This window comes from Pseudorca crassidens, chromosome 2 (assembly GCF_039906515.1).
Source record: "Pseudorca crassidens isolate mPseCra1 chromosome 2, mPseCra1.hap1, whole genome shotgun sequence".
Classification (NCBI taxonomy): Eukaryota; Metazoa; Chordata; class Mammalia; order Artiodactyla; family Delphinidae; genus Pseudorca; species Pseudorca crassidens.
The window spans coordinates 106,514,608-106,534,460 of NC_090297.1; the positions used below are offsets into that span (position 1 = coordinate 106,514,608).

Sequence of the window (19,853 nt, forward strand, 5' to 3'; positions counted from 1 at the left end):
GATCACTGCTTAGTAGGTGCTCAATATATGTTTGTGAAATGAAGATAAGAAAAAAGAACTGAAGTCCAAACCCACACTCAATTCTACAGGGTCATGATGTCCCCAGCCTATGTCACAGGCAGCTGCTTCTGGCCATGGAAATCAAGCCACAAAATAGGATATATCATTCTGGTCTCAACATTACATGTCTTTTCCTTTCAAGAAGAGACCCTAATACACCTACAGGAGGGAAATATCCTTCCCTCATGTTAAAGTACCTTAACCCTTGTTCCTGCCTTTCCCAAACACAACAGCTGGAGGCATTGTATAAAGGCATTTTATTCAAAAAATCAACACATCCTACTTGTACAAATCACTCACTCTCTATTTCCAAGTCCCATCACTTGGGCTTCAGAGCAGAGTGTGTGGTATTTTTCTGGGCTCAAGGTATAAATCGACATGGTGTTCAAGAACTTGTCCAGCGGACACAGCCGGTCAGGGCAACCTTTCGGCACCTGCTCCTGCGGAAGAGACAGAACTCAGCAGGGGCACTGAGGACCCTGTCTGGCTGTTTTCAGCTGTGCCCGGGGTTCTGAAAGGCTTTGACCCAATGGTGTGCGTATACACACATATAACAGCCAGGAAGGTCCCAATAACTGGTCAACTTTCAGATTAAGAGCACTATGCCCTGCTTGTGAAAGTCCCTCAAGAACGGTTGGTTGAACTGACTGGGAAAACACACTCATGTTTACTCGTGAGCTGGGAAGGCTAAAGGTCTAAGCCGTGGGGAGTGCTCTCGCCCCTGCCCTGGACAGCAACCTGCTGAAGCAGCCAAGGTACCAAGAGTGCTGACCGTAAACATCGCCTCCCAGAGACACCATCATTAATGTTCAAAGCAGGCCTCACAGTCAGGGTGTTACATCCTGGCAGAGACACTCAGGAGAAGAGAAGGGTGGTCCTATTCTTAGAAGATAAGGGATAAGGCCCAAGTCCCAGCCTGCCACTATATGCCCAGTTCTGCCTTAACCCTGGGCCACAGCCTTGAGAGAATTCAGAGAGCTCAGGTGCCAGTGGAGACTCCCTGGGCCCGAGGAGGGAGACTTGGTGCTAAACCGGGCGGGTGGGGTCGCCCAGCCACCTCCCAACCCCACCCCAGAGCTCTTACCTCCCCGCGGTAATAGAGCTGCACAAACCACTCCTTAGACTCCCGGTGCTGGTAGAGTTCCATGGTCAGGTCCACAGCAAACGGGGGCCATTTGTGGTCAAAAATCCCCAGGGCCATTAAGAGAGGCATGAGGGTCACGTCATGAGCTGCATAGAGGTACAGCTTTCTGCAAGAAGAAAACAGTTCTTCACAATTAATTCTTTACCTTAGGACTCTGGAGGCCAGGACACTGCTGCCTTCGTGAGCGAGGACACCGGTGACATCTACGAATCAGCTGAGCCTACTAAAAAACTCCTTTGAAGTAGATCGTGGGGAGGACCCTCATCCGCATGCCCCTTGTTTTCATGAGGAGGGATCCCCACTGGAGTAGCTCTCCTGGCCTCCTCGGGCCCGACCAACCACCTACTCCTCCCCCGGTGAGTTTTGAAGAAGAAACTGGGCATGTGTGGCACAGCTCTACCTCTCTCTTCTCTTCGGGACCCGCCTGCCTACAGCAAATGTTCTTCCTGCTCTCGGCTGTGTGATGAGTTTAGCAGAGCAAGCTCTCCTTGTTGGGGAAGCTTGCAGTTTGGGGGAATTAAGTCCATTTCATTAATATGCCTGTTTGGCCCTCAATACATTCTCTAAATGGGCTTTAATCAGTAATAAAGTTGCCTTTTAATCTATATCTACCTGAACCCTGTATCTGTCTCTTGGGAAACACTGAGGATTTTATTTGTTGACCCTCAACCTAGAAGGCTAGCATTGGACCCTACAGTACTCTACAGACACAAGGCTGAGGCGGGGCAAGGTGGCAAAGGTCAGTAAGAAATATATTGTCATTGCAGGTCTGTGAAGGACAGGGAAGGTCATTCACATGATTTGCTATTATAAATCTAGGCCCTAAGTTCCTGAAAGTTCCTATTTCAACTCACTGTCCCCTACCTTTCCCACACTCATCGCGCATTTCTAACTACGTACAATTCTTTCCCTCAAGAAGGCAGTCTACAACAGTCCTTCTCCAATATTAGGGCGCTTACAAACCACCTGGGTGTCTTGTTAAAATGCAGATTCTGATTCAGTGGGTCAGGCTGGGGCCAGAAACTCTAACAACCCCAGGTGACAGTGAAGCTGTTTATCTGCAGACCACACTTTGCTTAGCAAGTGCCCAGGACACACAACATTCCAAATCCATGGTCCCTAACCTGGGGTTCCAGGCACTCCAAAAGTGGCAGTGGATGTTCACAAGCCACTTCCAACATTTTTAAATGCCCAGTAGAAATCCTACCTTCCTGTATACTCAATGAAGGTGTTCAAACAATCTATTAAGCAATTATCAGTGTTTGGGGCTATTATAATACCAAATCAGTGTGATGTCCTAATTAGCTACTCCATTGGACACATGTTCAATTAGTTAAAAAAAAAAAAGGGAAAAATAAATTTAGGGTTCTTTTTTACTGAAATAAAATTTCCGAACATGGTAGGACAGGTGTGGCAGGAAGAAAGGTAGAAATGTTGTGAATGTCTCTGGGACACGTGGCCTCTTAAACATCTACTTTCAGTCACTGACAGCCTCGTTCTTGCCCTCCCAGAACCTGGGTTCTCTCCCTGCAGCCAGACGCCACCCCGTCCCCACCTCCACCCCCACTGCCCCCAGCCACACCTAGCTGAGCTGCTGGGCCAGGTACCTGGTCTTGCCGGGCGGGGTGGCAGGGTCCACGACTTTCAGCAGGTTGCTTTCCAGAATGTGGAGGAATTGGCCCACTGCCATCTGAAGGCTTTCCCTATGGCGAGTAAACAATATTTAAGTACCTAGCAGGCACCTGGCACACAAGGGATGCAGGCTAGTTCTGCCCCCTTGCACCTCATGAGCCCAATGAGACAGAGCTGAGAAAAGACAAGGGATGCATGAGGGACAGTGACAGGCGGTAAGGAGAAAAACAGCGCTGCCACAAGTCTGAGGGCTCTCTGTGCGCAAAGACTGCCAACAATAACAGCAGCAGGATATAGACCTGGTAAGAACACAGCTGAGACAGGATAAGTCATGGAGAACCAGGCCTTCACGGTTAAAAGAACAAAACTGGGAAGGACACGGTGTAATGAATTCCAGGAATTCCAGAAGGCCCTTAGAAAAGTCATCCAAAGGAACTGCCTAAACTACACTTCCTACGCTTCTTTGGAATTTAGACCATAAGGACTTTTCTTGTTTATTTAACAAGAAGTTCAACACTAGTGCTCCCAGGCTTGGCGCTGTGGGTCCACCACTTTCATTCTCAGGACTGTCAACCTCATGATCACAAGGTGGTACCTCTACTCAAAGCATATCTTCTCACAGTAGCAAATAAAGCTGAAAGATGGGGGCTAGTAAGTAGCAAAAAGGCTTGGTTTGGGTGCCTCACACTTTTTATCAAAGAGGAAAAAAAAAACCTCTCCCAGAATTCCCAGAACCCAATCACTGACAAAAGGAAACGGGGTTGCCATGATTGGCTTAGACCAATCTTTACTCATGGTGACTGGGTAAATGGCCACCTTTATAAATCAAGGAAAGTTGAAGCAATAGCTGAGGAGTATGCAGATACGCTTTCCAGAAGAATGTGTGCAGGCCAAGCCAAGTTGGATGGCACTGTGAAGTTGTAACCATTTGTCCTTGAAGAAACATCAGTTTTATGAAACCAGGGCTAACGGAAAGGAGAATGGATCAGGTCTTGTGTGAAACGCTTTACCAGGAGAAAGCAAACTATGGCCATGGGCCAAATCCAACCCACCTGCCTGTTTTTGTAAAGAGAGTTTTATTGGAACACAGTCGTGCCCATTTGTTTGCATATGATCTATGGCTGCTTTCACGCTACACGGGCTGAGATGAGCGGATGCAACGGACAATACACGGGCCGCAAAGCTATATTTACTAAATATGTGTGTATGTGTTGGTGGAGGGGAAGGCAGTGAGTGACAATTTAGGTCCAGTGGGGCCACTTCAGGAAAAGATGAGGGAAGGAGACAAGTCACTGGGAGTGGCAGCAAGCTGAGTGGCGCGACTGGAGCCTTCCAGATGCCCGAGGCAAGTGCAAAGTGGACACACTGACTCTGCGTGGGAGAAAAGCAGGCAGAGGCTCCTATGCTTATGCAAGACCAAGCAAATTCTTGAAATGTTAGCTGCTTTTTCCTCCCACTCATCTTCCCCAGGACTGTTCCTCTACTTCCCATCTCCCCTCTCTACCAAGTCACCTATTCTGAGGACAAGCTGAATGCTTTGAACCAATCACAGAAAGGTATTTTTTGAAATTTGGTAAGAGAGGCATTCCCCATTCTGGCAGTCAGGAAATATGTCTTCTAAAAACAGAGCCCTAAGTACCAGTAAAACAGAGAAAACACAGGACTGGCGGTCAGAAGATCTGGGTTCAAGTCCCGCCTCTGCCACTTGCTAGCTGAGCCTGGGCAAGGTAGCCCACATCTCTCAGGTCCAGTTTCTCCATCTCTAAAGCGAGGACTTGGACTTGTCAGGGATAATGACACCCACCTCACAGCGAGAACAGGAAGGTGCTTGTAAATTGTAATGTGATGAATAAAATAGCAATAATGATTCTTCCTTCAGCATCCCCACCACCCCAATCTTTTGAAACTTAAAGCAAAGGAAAAAGTCAGTGATTAAGAGAAATCCAGTCGAGTGGTGGCTCCCGGGTCTGTGTAACAGTGAATGGAAGCACTAGGTCACTAGTCGCAGCTCTGGAAATGAAAGGACCTAGGGCCGAGTCCATTCAGAAGTCCAGGAGAATGGGGTGATCTCGGCCTCTGCACACAGAGATGCCAGCTAACAAGTGTGAGCAGGCCTGATGAGCCCCCTTCCCCAAACACTGGGAGGTATGACCAAGTGTGACTTTATGCCAGCAGCTGAAGAGGCTCCTTACCTGTCTTCCCTTTGCAGGATGTACAAGGCTGTGTCCACTGCTCTCTGCTCAATCATCCATGCAAACCTCTTCAGCGTGGGGCAGCTCGGGAGGCTATGCACCTGAAAGGTCCAAGGTACAGTTTTTGAAAGAAATGCTTCTCATCCACTGAGCCTGGCAGCCAATCAGCTTCCATGGAGCCCTAGGGGCCTGTCTTCTCCTGGGGAGAGCCTTAACAGCTCAAAAATCTATGTCCCCAAGGCCTGTCGGAAGCTATTCCTTGAGATCTAAAGGCCCAGGAAAAAAAATTGTTTTTCCTTTTTCTGATACTCCTCATCTACCCCAAAGTAAAAAAAATTTGTATTTTCTTAAGCTAAAAAAAAAACAAAAAATTGAATAGAATACAAGGTAAGGAATTCATAAATTTCTACTTGGCCTTCATTTTCCCCAAGATGATTTCTAAAAAGTATGCCATATAAATATGTTATATATGCAAACTCCTGCTTATTAAACTTAAACCTATTTTACACATAAGCACAAGGTGCATTTCTGCCTTCAGGGCACACCATCAACTTCACAAGAGAAGGAAGGAAGATCCAGGCTATACTGCCTTTGGGTGTCCGACTTTTTTTTTTTTTGCGGTACACGGGCCTCTCACTGCTGCGGCCTCTCCCGTTGCAGAGTACAGGCTCCGGACGCGCAGGCTCAGCGGCCATGGCTCACGGGCCCAGCCGCTCCGCGGCATGTGGGATCTTCCTGGACCGGGGCACGAACCCGTGTCCCCTGCATCGGCAGGCGGACTCTCAACCACTGCGCCACCAGGAAAGCCCGGGTTTCCGACTTTTGAATCTAGGACAGCATTTCCTATTGTGCGGTCTTCAGTATTTATTAGATAAAAAAGATTCTATGGCTAAACAAGTTTGAGAAAAACAGACTTAAGGATGAACCAACTTTCTTTACTACAGGCTTCTCAGATTCTTTAATATGCTGACGTGTGTACAGACTCTCCAAAAAGTGATACATTAAAGAGGGATTCCAAAATTTTTAGACAATAATCTCTCCCTACCATCACCCACCCCACCCCTGCCTGCCCACGTAATACACACTCACATCATGAGCATTCTGGTGAATGTGCTTTAAGAAACTCTGGTTGAGAGTTAAATGTCTGGGCTCCCAACCCAGTAAGGGGTCCTCCTTGATTGTTCCCTATCCCTCAGTTCCCACGTCCATTCTGTCTGCAAGTCCTATCACAGCTGCCTCCAAGCCAGGAGCTCTCCACCCAGTTCTAACTCAGGAGGCAGCCCACCAAGCCTCCCCCAGGGTCCCCCAGCCCCAGGGCCCGAGGAGGACAGCCAGCCCACCTGCTCAGCAGCCATGTTGTCCAGGAGGATGAGGAAGTCCACTCCATCGCTACTGGCAATGCCCATCCCTTCCTTCACCTTCTTCAAATCCTCTGAGATCCCTGGCTGCAAAGAAGCAGCCTGCCTCCGGCCTCTGCCAAAAAATAAAAAGTTACTCTTTATATTTCATCATACTGTATAGTGATTAACAGTTGACAAAGTGTATCTCATTCTTCATTTGGGATCTCATTTAACCTTCAACGACGACTCACTGGGGTTAGCTAGTATTATTGCCATGGTATAGATGAATAAACTAAGACTCTATGAGGTCAAATGACTTGTAAAAGGAAGTTAGTATGTACCAGGACTAGAATAATAACCTGGATTTTCCAAATCCCACTCTAGCATTATCAAAAACAATGCAAGCATGGCCAGGTCTGCTTGAAAACAGCATTCTCCTTCTTCTGGGGGAACACATACTACATAGTTTCAGTGCAGACCAGAAATACCTGAAAACGGCCAAGTGCCATCAGCCCAAACCAGTCTATCCTACACGGCAGAGCGCTGGTAAGAAAAGGGGAAGCTGTGTCTTCTTCTGCTCGTCCATCTGGATTTGCAGTTTGATGACTGACTTACTCATCTTTATTTAATCATCTTTTCTGTAAGGTTCTTCATCTGCCCCGTCTGAGAGCATTGAACGATTGAAGAGAGGATAATGCTTGGCAAACGGCAAAGCCCCACGCATGGCTGTATACACCATCTTTCCAGCCCAGCGTGTGGCTCTCCCCAGGCATCCTGTACCTTCACTGTTAGCCTGTCACTGTGAGTAAGAGCTGCCTCACTTCCTGGACAGTTGATGGCAGACCTGAGCTTAATGCGATCTCTTTCATTCCTTATCCACCAGCACGGCCAGCCTGGGCAGGCCCTCACTTCAGGGAGCGCCTGCCAGCTAAGGTGGTAAAAAGCTGCCGGTTCACCCCTGGTGAGCAAGAATCAGGGGCAGTTACCTGGTTCTTTCCCGGAGCCTCTGGCAGTTTTGGTAGTTGGGGTACAAGACTTCAGAGCTTGCTTCATCAGTGTGGATGATGATGGGTCCTGGAAGGAATGTGGGAAGCACAGGTGGGAAGAGGCTTCAGCTTGTTCTTCCCAGCAGCTCCACCCCCTTCTTCTTCTCTCTGTCTACACAGACGGAGCTGCTCCCAGAGGCAGATCATCCCCTTAAGGACAGTGAATGCCTTCAACATGCCCTGGCCTTGCCAACAGGAGCTCTGCTGCGGTCTGAGCAATGGAGAAAGCAGTAGCAGCCTTGTTTTGTCCAGCACAACCTCTCCTGCTGGGCCACCTATAGCCGAGAGCAGGTACAGGTGCCGATCAGACTGGCACGTCCATGACCCAGTCCAAAAAACGTCGCCTCGAGGTACCACCAGTACCTGGGGATTCTAATAAAGAATGCGTCCTCCCTCACTTTATCAGAACTAGGTGACATTCTTGCTTCCCAAAGTCCGATCCTATAGGCCAGTATGGTGACTGACATGACAATCTGAGAAGGGTGGCCACAGGGTCACAAATTCTCTCAGACCCCATGGCCTCGCCCAAAAGAAAACCCAGGCTTCCAGATGAACTACCAGGAACCAAAGACTAGACTACAGTGTTTCTTACAGACCTCACAGCACCTTGCTCCTGTTCAGAGCTCACGAGTACCCTTGTCCCGTCCAACAACGCCCAAGAAAAGTGCTCTAGCACCTTCCCATGCTTTGCTCTGTGCCAGAGATGGCAATGGCCTGTGGTAGCGCCCTGTTCTACCCAGCTCAAGCCTCACCTTCTCTGATGGCAGAGAAGCTTTATGGAATTCACTGAGGTCAATCCACGGAGTGATTAGGTGAATCTAAACCCCAAAGAGCTATTATTTCCGAACAAATTATTGATAGCCCAAACCTCAGTATTTAACAGTAGCCTATGGTGACTTGAGTAGAATACCAGTATTCAGACACACTATGTTGGTCTGGACAGAAAAAGCAAATCAGACTGAAAGTCATGAGTTTAGGCCTGAATCTATAACTAACCAGTAGGATGGCCCTGGGAAGTCACTTCCCTTCTCTGGGGCTCACGTGTAAATCGAAGGGATGAGACTAGTATCAGCAATTTTCAATTGTTTCTAAAGCAGTGGAAGCTTCTTTCTCCCACTATTAGATAAGGTAATAAAAGAAAAGGTGCTGATGGCTTCAAGGTAGGGGTCCAAAGTATAGTCTACCTGCATGCCCCAACCCCCTCCTTTTCTGTAGTTTCTGACCCCTCTGAAGAATCCTGGGGTTCCGCAGGAAACGTTGTAAAAAAGAATAGACCAAATGATCAGAGGCCCTCTCCAGATATACATGTTTTCTGAGAAGCAGGAGAGCACAAGAGGGAAGGGTATGGATTGCGAAGCCAGACTGCCAGCGTTTAAATCCCAGCTCCTCCATTTACCAGCTTTGTGTTCCTCAGAGAGTCATTTAGCCTCTCTGTGCCTTAGTTCTCTTATCTGTAAAATGGGGATAATGTTACCTGCCTCACAGGGTTATCACAAGAATTAAACAAGTTAATATCCGCAAAGCTCTTAGAACAATATTTATGTATAGTAAGTCCTTTAAATGTGAGAATAATAGTAACTATGATTTAAACCTCTAATTAACACATGATAATTCCTACCTGGTACCTGACATTAGTGTCTGGATAATGGACCTACAGTTTATCGTAAATAAGGCACATTTGAGTTGGCACTCAGATACGCATTGAATGAATGAAAGACCAAACGGTGCAGACCAACACCTTCCAGCTTCCCCCCACCAGCCTGATTCTCTGTAGTTTACTCAAAACCCTCTGGGCCTTCTCTAGGATTTTACTCTTGAAACAATATCCCAAAGTTGCACCACTTCCACCAATGGTAGCACCTTGTGGGGTTCTTAGGTCTATTCAAATCCCTTGATACTGGCCAAGGCATGGAAGTAGCTGTGACAGGAGTCAAACTGGACTGTGAGGATGTCTGGGTCCAGTGCAGGGAGCGGCTACCCAGGCAGCCACACCAGAGGCTGGTGATGATACCACTTCCTTCCCTGCACCAAGAAACCCCTTTCCTACCTCAGTTACACTTTAGGTGGTTCTGAGGAGAGGACATTTGCCTTTTAGAAGCTGAGCAAGTGAACAGCTTTCAGAAGGCCAGGCACTATGGATTATTCCTAAACTCAGGGGCTCCCAAGAGGTAAGGAGCAGCCCATCCTATTTGCTTTATGTTACTTAGGCTTGCTGTTTGTGTTCCGCCAACTTCGGCCAGAACTAGCAGCAGTACCCAAGCCAGCTGGGGGCAAGGCCAGCCTCCTTTGGCCTGGAGGTTCTGTATTTTTACGAATTTTTTAAAAGCCTGATGGAAGTTTTATCTCTATTTGAGATACTGCTACAGAAGCTAAAGAAAATAACAAGAACCTCTGCCTTATGGCATCGTTTTAGTATTTTAATATTGGTGAGGTCATGATGATCTGAAACTCAGACCAGCAGTTCAATGTAAATTTCAATCAATTACAAATGACAAGATATGGCTTCATTTGATAGTCAAAGGGCCTCAACACATGAGATCCATAAAGGAAAATACTAAATGTAGTTCTTGGTGGTGAAAAGGTTGAGAATCACTAGCTGTGCTCATTCACTGGCTGAACAGGTCAAAACCCAAACTCGACAGACTTTCTTAACTAGGAAAGGCGGTACGGAGTACTGTTAATACCATCTGGGGCACGCTGTGGATTACCACCAAGACCAGGGCAGTAGCAGCAGACCCAGGACCCAGCAAAGGGTCCCTCCTGCCCTCCTTTCTTTTCAGCAGCGTCTCTACTAAACAAAAAGGCCCCAGGACTGTTCACGAGACCTGGCTGGGGCTGCCTCATGCAGCTTGTGTAGACGCTTGAGAGGAGAAGTCAGGAGCCAGAGGCGCATCAGAGCAGCTGACGCATTGCTGCAGGTGTGCAGGTCAGGCTGACAAGGGCAGCAGCAGGCCAGATGGGGAGGGGCCTGCCAGAGGAGTAGGTACACCATGGAAGCTACCTGAGCAGGAGGAGAGAGACCAAGGGGACAGATACCAAGAAAGAGGGAGCAGGGCTTTGGAAGTGAGAAGAAGAGGCTCCTCAGGGACAGGGGCTGACTCGTAGAGCCCAAACTCAAACCTTCTTTCTGACATTGGAAAAGCCCAGCCAGCAAACACCGGGTAGACTCCAGATTCCGATATATGTTAGTGGAACGAATGCTGGGGAAAAAACCAAAAAGGTAGATTAACTCATAAAAGGAAGATTCATATGTACACTCCACCTTATTCCACAGAGCAGCTGGGAGGCTTTCAAGACTACATAAGGGGAGCTATAGGGCAGGGAAGTATCCTTTATCTCTCTGTGGGATGGCTGCCCAAGGGACCTGAAGGCCAATGAATGTGACCTCCGGTGACCACTTGTTCACTGAATCCTACTGTACTAGGGTAACTCCTCCCAGACTACCTTGGAGGTTCTAACAGGGGAGAGCAGCTTCTCGTATACCCTTGACCGGAGAATGGTCCTCCTCTATCGGGGAAGGTCGTCCTCTTCGACCGAGCGTGCAGCTTCGGGAGGGACACACATGGAGAGGTGCGAGAGGAAGGGGACACCCGCCTAGCCAGCCAGATCAGCAGAATCAAACCCTGGCGATCAATGGGATGACAGATGTCACAGCCAGATCGCCCTCGCAGCCCCCCAGACTACCTTGGATGAGAGTGGGAACCACCTGGGGCATCAGGGCAGATTTTCTCATGCTCAGGACCTTACACTGGGTGCAACATCCCTTTTTCAAGTGACTCACAAGACCTCCAGTGGGTTGAAGGTTGGAGAAAGAAAGGGGATGTCCTCCACGTAGTTCTTCCTCAGCCTCTCTCCCAGGGCAAACATCTGCTGCATGCCCACCTTGGTCAGCTGTCCAGCAAACATGCCCCCCTGAGGTGGGGGAGGAAGGAGAGGAGAATGAAAACATCTGGTGGCCTGCTAACCTCAGGCCAGAGCAAACCATCACAGCTCTGCAGGGGGCTTCCCAGAGCAGGGAAGCATCGCTCACCTTCAGCGTGGTCTCGTGGTACTGAGAGTCGAAAGGAGAATGTGGCTTCGGGCCACCAGCTAGATTGGTGACTGTGTAATCAAACCGAGTTTGGGGTGGGACCTCTAGTAGCTGGGGTTTCCACTCTACCTGTTGTGACCACAAAAAACAACACATTGTTTAAAAGCTTCTTGAAACTTAGAGCATTAATATCCAGCAGCACAAAGCTAGAATCACACTGACACTAGACAAGCAACCTTCCTATGGGAAGGAAGGAAAGAAACTTTCACTCCAGCTCCAATTAAGGGAAGAAAAGACTGCGATTTATTATTCCAAGCGTCCTCAGCCCAAGTCCTGTTATTGCTACACTAGTACTCACTGTTAAGGTGTTGCTCTGGCACTAAGCCCAGACTGAAGTAAAGGGGAGAAGCAGCCAGCGTGCCGTGGCGAATGAATGAATGAACTAATGACGGAATAAGTGAATGAATATGATATAATCTCAGTGACCGTATACTTAAGAATTTTTAAGAAATCAACCTGCAGGCTTTTATGGCCCCTCCTTAAGGACTCTGGTAACTACTACGTATTTCCCTTCCTTTCATCCAAATTCTCAAGTAAGTAGCTGCCCTCTAAGAAACCTTCACTTCTTCACCATCTTCTTTTTTTCCTTGCAGTCTGGCTCCTGCCCCAACTGTACTGATTTTCGAAACATAACAAGTAGTCATAGGCCTCACAGCTCCAACTGCCAACTGCCCATAAAATTCTTACACGCACTGAGTCCGATGTGATGCCTTCAATTTTAAAAACAAAAGTCTTTTCTTCTAATCTCATATACCAGCCCCTCTTCCCAACTGACTATGATTCTCAAGGCTACCCCAATCCTCCCAGGTGCCAAGACTCAAACCTCTGACTCGCCCCGCTGCTCCCCCATCCCCACCCCAAACCCCGTGGATCACTGGCTAGAAAAAATGTTACTCCCACTGGTCCTTCTTTTATCTTATTATTAGAGTATAAAACCTTATTACCTCAGGCAAAGTCCTGTGACAGGCTCTCTCCCTCCCACCCCCCAAACCATATATACATAACCACCCGATTCATCTTGCTGGGCCACTCTCATCATATCAATAGCTTTTTCCCAATGTTCCAAGAGAGAAGCGTCTGCCTTTCAGGACTTTTGGCCCAGCCTCTGTCCCCAGCTATACTGCCACTACGCCTCTCTCTTCCCCTACCCAGGCCAGACCATACCCACTGCTTCCTCTACATCTTCTTTCAGCTTTGCTTCCCTTGCTCGGAGGGACTCCTGTCCGTCTCTGTCCATCCAGCTTCTCTCCAAGGTTCAATGACAGCTCAAGCCTTACCTCCCCAGCTGTGACTGCGCCAGCTTTCAGTAGTTGTCTTCTTATCTGAATTCCTACAGCACTTACAATATATAACTCAATTTCTTACTGCTTCATTTTGTTTTAAGACTAACCTTTGAAAACCTACGATGTCACACAGCATTGTATTTATCTTGGTGCCTCCCAGAAATATCCCAGGAGACGGCTACTGGGAGTCCCAGGTCCATTCTTCCAAAAGACATTGTCTCAGCCTCACCTGCACCCGGTCTCCAAACACCTGAGCTTCTTCCCCTGCTGGTGCTACAGCAACTGATATCAGAAGACTGGGTGTTCAGAGCCGAGACCTTCTTCCTACAATCTTTTAATCACTGCTCCTCCTTTCAAAGTTCTAATACTATAACTTCCCTTCATAAAACCCTTCAAGGGCTCATGGCTGCATGATGGCCCCTGCCTCTCTCTCTTCACCAATTCTTCCCTGCCCTACACACTTCTTCTCTAGCCGCACAACTCTGTTTCCTAGAACACCATCCCCACACCTCCTGGCCTTTCAACCTCATGTTCCTTCTACCTGGAATTTTCTCTTCCCTTTCGTCTGGAAAGACTTCTGTTCATTCCACAAAACAGCTTAAATGTTCCCAGAAGCTGTGACCTTGGCCCTGTGCTCTCACAGCAGCCTCAGTGGATCTTTTCGGTAGCCTTTACCAAACTGTATTAGACAAGTCCCTTTACTAGTCTGTCCTGCTCAGTAGACTTAGCTCCTGAGAGCAGAGCCTGTGTCATCTATGGACCTCTGCATTTTGGATGTCCAACAAAGGGCCTGGCACACAGTAGGCATAATTAACAGCTCCAACAGGGAATTCCCTGGCAGTCCAGTGGTTAGGGCTCTGCACTTCCATTGCAGGGGGCACAGGTTCCATCCCCGGTTGGGGAACTAAGATCCCACAAGCTGCGCGGCCAAGGTGGGGAAAAAATAGCTTCAACGATTTGCTAGATCCTGTGGAAGATACCAAGATTGAGATAACATGACCCTGCCTTTTTTGGATTTTCCGGTTAGTAGAGACAGCAAGCTATGTATGTAAATGATAGCAGAACTAAAATAGAAACTATGTGCTACAAGAAACCGGAGGAAGGCCATTGTAGTTCAAAGGCAAGACAGACCTTCTCTTCTGGCTGAGGATTCAGGAAAAGTTTCATGAAGGAATGGTATTTGAAATGAATAGGAGTTAGACAAGCAGAGACCAGGACGTGAGAGTAAGAGGTAGGTAAGAAGAGAGGGTGGTATTCAGAATTCTAAGAATAGGTAGGAAGCTTGAGCAAAGCAGAGATGGGGAAGAATATATAGAGGAAAGAAGTGGCTTGGTTTGCCTGAACGTGGGAGTGGTTTTCAAACTTTTAAATTAGCAAGTATCAGGTTGAGTTAGATTTGTATATTTAAAGGCAAAAACTGGAGTTCCTCTAGTTTAAGTGGGAGTGGGAACTCAGAACCCTAGCCACTCAGCATCCCCTTCGCCAGCAGGCTCCATAGAATAGTTTGAAAGCCATCAGTATAGATCACAATTGAAATGGAAAGACTCAACGCAGAAAAGCCAATTTCAAGACGTCTGCCATAGAGCTGGTGAGAGCCTAAGGCCTCATCTAAGGCAGCAGGAATAGAAGGGGTGGATTCAAGACTTGTGAGTCAAACCTGGCAAGTGAGTAGATAAAAGCTTTATTTGGAGGCTATACTGGTAGGTAAACAAGAAAGAATAAAGAGAAAATGACTTTGATTTTGAGTCTGGGTGTCTAAGGTGGTAAAGGGTAATGGAGGAACTCCTTGACTAAAACTAAGGCCAAGACAGAAGAACAGCTGACAAACTGAGTTCAGGTTTGTACGATTTATGTTTCAGACACCTCCTCTGAGTTCCCAGCACTCCCCGCATATTCCTATAATTGGAATCTGTTTTGTCTCTCTCCTTCATCCCATTGTAAACTCTTCTCTCTTTTACAGCTGAGATTGAATTATCCATCCTTGTAAGCCCAGTGTCTAAGCACAGGTCCTGATACCAGGTCCACAGGGCCCATTCGGCCACACTACGAAACCTCCTCCTGTTAGGTGCATTCACCAAGAGAGGATCTCTGGCTTTCCTAGGAGATGACTCCTGAGGTCTAGGTGATGTCAAGCCTAGAGTACACATTTTCAAATTTTCAAGGATGGAGGATACATGAGCTCCATACACGGTGTCCATCCCACATACACACTCTCATTCTCGTGCCTGCTTCTCAGCTTCGGAGTTAGTGGCAAAGACTAACTTTATAATTTTATTTATTTATCCATTTTCAAGAATTAACATAAAGTAAGTGGTAGCAATACCTAAAATATAGTAAGATAAGCAATTCAAGGTAGACAAGAAAGACAAAAGCAAATGAGTATATAGGGACCAAAAATACGGATAGAGTAATAAAGTTTCTCAAAAAAATACATGCTATGAAGATCCATATACTTACTGTAGGTGGGCCAAAAGAGTCAGCACTAAGCTTTCTGGCTTTTATGTACAAGGAGAAACTTGATCAGCTAGACAAGCTTAAAGATAAAAGCAAGGCAACTGTTCAGGAGAAGCACACCATTTCTCATGCTAACAGACAAATTCCTCCCAAGGGTCCTCATAAAGAGGATATAATGAACATCTTTTCAGTAGTCGCAGCAATGAGTTTTGTGGGATTGCTTCTCATTGTTCCCTCGACACAGAATGATAGCATCTCACCAAAGCACATTTCCATGAAGACGGTACTACACTGGGATCGATATGCTACATTCAGGTAAAAGAAAAACAATCTACGTAAAAGTAAACAAGAACTTGCAGGTGTAGATTTTAGAATAAACTAATGATTTGAAACCTTGCACACTGCACAGTAGTATCACTGGGAAGTTGTTTTAAAGTTACTGATGCCTGAGCCCCCTCCTGGGCTAATGACATCCAGATCTCCTGGGGATGGGGCCTCCGTTTTTTAAATGCTACCCAGTCCAGATGACTCTAAGGCTTCACCAGAGGACCTTTTACCATATCTGGATGCTCTGGGTCAATGAAATCAGAATCTCTGGGAGACAGACCTAGGCATCAGTATTTTCTAAAGCTCCCCAGTTGAGTCCGAGGTCCCACCAAGGTTAAGAACCACCACTGCACAGGAATGGATGGATTGACTGGGACATACTTTGTGTAATGCTTCCTGAAAACGGTTGCTCTTAGTTGAGTTTTGAATAAGTATTAGTCAACACTGATACCGACATTATCCTTCCTAGCTCATCTACACTATCAAATAAATATGGACCCAAATGTCTTCATGAACGGTGGAGCTGGAATGGGTCGGACTTTATTTTATAAAAACTGAGGAATCTTCCTGGGTTGGGGGCTATTTTGCCATCATATAGAGAGGCGCTGAGGGAAATCCAAAAGTAGGGCCAAATTTATCTTTTGAAAGCGTACCTGGATCTAATCTAACAACCAGAAGAAATGGACAATCAAGTTCCAGAGTTTTATTTCCAGAGCACAGATACAACTTTTAGGAAGATAGGTTAATTCATCAGCCATTCAAGCCATAAGAAAACAACTCAATAAAACAACTAGTTTTAAACAATGATATTTTCTGAGGATTTGTGAGATAACTGAACGGATTGACTTGTCACATAAGTTTATCTATAAACTAGTCAGAAGTCTGGAAATATCTACCAAAGGCAATTTTAGTTTTAGAATTGTTGTCAAAGTCCTTTCTGACTATAATTAATAGCAGAACCACAAAGATTAGAAAATCCCAATAACAACCTCTATTAAATTGGAGCTTGCAAAAAAAAAAAAAACCTGAGAGAGAATATCCAGAAACAAGTTACAGGAGGCTGATGATACTTGCTCATAGCCTAAGTTGAACAAGAGCTGGTTCTACCCCTCGCTTTTATGCACAAGACTTCATACAAGATAACCAAAGACGTTCAGTGCATCTGCCTAAAGTCTAGAGAATGTGAGCAGGCAAAAGAGGTAATGCGCCTTATCTAATTGCAAAATAACACCGAGGACTCAGATTCTCTATATTTTGTGGCTACAAAGACAGAAATTGAATGAAGCTGGCAGTCTACCTGAGCTACAACTGCCGCTTCCAGCATAAAGGCAGAAGATACCCATCGCACATCCACTGGCTCAGGAGAATCTAAAAGAATCTAAATCTTTTTCTGGGTCCTTTAGGGAGCACATATACTGTCTGTAGGAGGTCCAGGCCTAGACATTCAGACTTTTATTCACTGCCATCACTGATAACTTTGCCTTCTATTCTTGTATGTTATTTTCCATACAGCCTTTCTGTACCGAGAATAAATGGCGAAGAAAGGAGAGTACACAAGAGATGGGCTATGTACAAAACTATAAGGAAAATTTAGTGACCTAATATAAAAAGGCAAAGTAAGAGACTGAAAAAAAGGTCAAAGTATACAAAAAAAGGAAAGAAAGAAAGAGAAGGAAAGGAATGGAATTCAGGCACCAGATAGAATGTGGTATAGCCATATAGAAAGGCTAACTAGAAATCTGATAATAGAATTAAATGCCTGACAAAATTTATTCATTTGTGTGGGAAGTGCTTTAGAGGTTTGATTTCATGTGTGGCCAGCTTTAAAAACTGGGTTTTCAGTTGTACAATGTGAGTTGTACAACCTTGAGGGTTTCTTAAAAGCAGCTATCACCATGAGTATGTCTAGTATCAGATTGGGACATCCTGTTGAACCTGCTCCAACATCAACCTGGAGAACCAACAATGCAAAAGCACCTCACAGGTTAAGTTTGACACCTGGGTGCCTGGGGATTTCAGGTTTCCTATTTATCTTCTCTAGGAAGACAGTTCTTCAATCACAGGCCTGCCTGCTATGAAAGGCCAGAGATCTTTACTGGCTCTCCCCAAGAATCAAATCCAGAAAGGGTAATCATTTTCAAAACTGACTACTTGTACTTTAATCATAATTATCCTGACCAAAACCAGGTAGATTTTAAGACATAAGCCACAAGACTGAACAATTAAAAATTATTTTTCCTACCTCAGATTCCTTCCACAATAGGTTTAGGAACCCAAAATAAAAAGGGAGAGCTCCAAGATACAGCACTTATTACCAAAAAAATCTTCAGGATCTCAAATGGTATCCAGCAAACCCTGAGAGAAAGCTGCAGTAAATTCTGTTCCCAAAGGTATTAACCTGTTATCCACTGCGATCCCAGTTAGGGTGGTTCCTGGCACAAAGGTCCCTGCAACTCTTTGACAACCGCCAAAATGGTCACACATAAATGCACTACACCCTTGTACTCAAGTTCCCACAAATATTTATTAGAAATGCAGAATCTCAGGCCCTACCCCACGTCGGCGGAATCATAATCTGCATTTTAACAAGATCCTAGGAGATTTATAGCACCATGGGAAGCACACTACTACTTCTAGCTGTGCTTCGTCACAGCCATCGGGGGGCGTAACTGGAAGTTTCCGGTCTGTCCTACAATCCGAGAGTCCGAGGGATCTTGGGGGGGTCAGGGGCGGGCACCAGGCCAGCACCTTTGCTCAAACTTGTTTTCCCTTTGTCTGGACCCAGCCCGAACCCGCGCTCCGTGAGCGTAAAATTCCAAAGGTGGTGTGTGTTGGGGCGAAGAGCCCGGCCCGCCACTGGTTGGCCACACAGTCCTCGCCCCACCAGCCCCGCCGAACTCTCACCTGCTCCTCCCGCGGAAGCGCCTTGAGAGGGCTCCGCGCCCCGTGTCGAAACACGACTTGCACCATTTTCAGCTCCAGCAGGCTTCGGTCGACGGAATTCTGGTCGTCAGCCCCCCGCCGCTCGTGGAGGCAGTACGCCAGCGAGGTCAGGACGCCGACAGGGGCCCACATGCGCACCCTGAAGATCCGGGAGATCATGGGGGAAACCCCTCGGCTCCTCTCCGGGGTGAGGGTGCAGAAAGCGAATACAAGTCCTCCGCGATCGACGGGGCTCAGCAGCCGCCCCCAAGTTCCCGGGAACCGGTGGGCGAGCACATCCACCCGCCCAAGCTGCGACCGCTGCGACTCCCAGCTGTGAAGGGGACCCCGAGTGGGAGCGTGGGGGAAGAAGCAGAGGTGGGAGCAGCGATGACTCCCCGGGAGTTTTAACCAGGGTCGGGGGTGGCCTCTCCCGCCGCAGACTGGGAGGGGGAGCGGGGAGCTCAGCTCCTTATCCTTCGTCCTCTAGGGAACCTTAAACTTGGATTCCAAGTTCGGCCTCCAGCACTCTTGACGGGACAGGAACCTGCCCAGAGTTCCTGGGCGACAGTGACTCCATTAACACAGATCACTCGACTCCACTTTTTTATAAGCAAGCTCCCACCCACTTTCTCACCCACCCGGGGACCTGCCCCAAGCGGACCCGCGCAGAGGAGCACGGGAAAACGAGTCCCGCGGTGACTCCTATCCGGAGGCTCTGAGTTGCGAGAACTACAACTCCCACAATGCTGCGCGCCGCTGGCCCTCCCCGGGAGGTATTACCCCGCCCCCGGCAGTGGGCCTAGCCCCTCAGGCGCAGGTTGGAAGTCTCCAGGAGCTGGCGGTCAGCGTGTGTAGGAGTGAGTCCGCGAGTTTGCCAAGCTGATTGGGTAGGCGACATGAAGGCAGGGGGAGATAGAATTGGGTAGTGGAGCCGATTTATTTTGAGTCTACTGAGTATAGAAGACTTCCTTGAAGTCCTGGAAGTTGGGGTTCCTGAGTTAAGAGCCAAGTACCGTTTGCGAAGGGCGGCACTAGGCGCTTTATATTTAATCTTCATTTGCTGTCTCCCTTCTATGTTTAGAGGCTTAAATCGTTGCAAACGTATAGAACTTCAAGCTCATTGATGTGTTTATTTACATCCAGAATATTTCCTGTGGAAAAATCCAGGCTCTGCGTGCAGATGTCCCAGTGACTAAGCACCTTAGCTAAGCCTCAACCACCTGCTGGTCTGGTTTCTCATGAATATACAGCGGCCCAAACCACTATTCCAGATCTTTGCAACAGGGCACAATGAAACCATCTGTGCCTATCTCAAGGCAAAGGTCAAGTTGTGAGGAGAGTCTGAATATGTTACATTAAA

The 19,853-nt window shown here is 47.2% G+C and overlaps 1 protein-coding gene across 2 annotated transcripts; it reads right to left on the reverse strand.

Moving 5' to 3' along the window:
• Positions 1 to 300: 300 nt before the first annotated feature.
• ACP6 (acid phosphatase 6, lysophosphatidic) lies at positions 301 to 19,134 on the reverse strand. Of its 2 annotated transcripts, none has more exons than XM_067727508.1 (10): positions 18,473 to 19,134; positions 11,445 to 11,573; positions 11,196 to 11,326; positions 10,451 to 10,614; positions 7,355 to 7,442; positions 6,369 to 6,501; positions 5,029 to 5,129; positions 2,812 to 2,907; positions 1,145 to 1,310; positions 301 to 500 (listed from the first exon to the last, which is right to left on the reverse strand). In XM_067727508.1, the coding sequence occupies exons 1-10, from the start codon at positions 18,668 to 18,670 to the stop codon at positions 357 to 359; spliced, it is 1,350 nt and encodes a 449-aa protein (XP_067583609.1). In that variant the 5' UTR covers positions 18,671 to 19,134; the 3' UTR covers positions 301 to 356. The 2 variants fall into 2 exon arrangements, with proteins under 2 accessions (XP_067583609.1, XP_067583610.1); XM_067727509.1 differs by having other exon boundaries at positions 10,535 to 10,614; positions 18,473 to 19,131.
• Between the last annotated feature and the right edge of the window lie 719 nt (positions 19,135 to 19,853).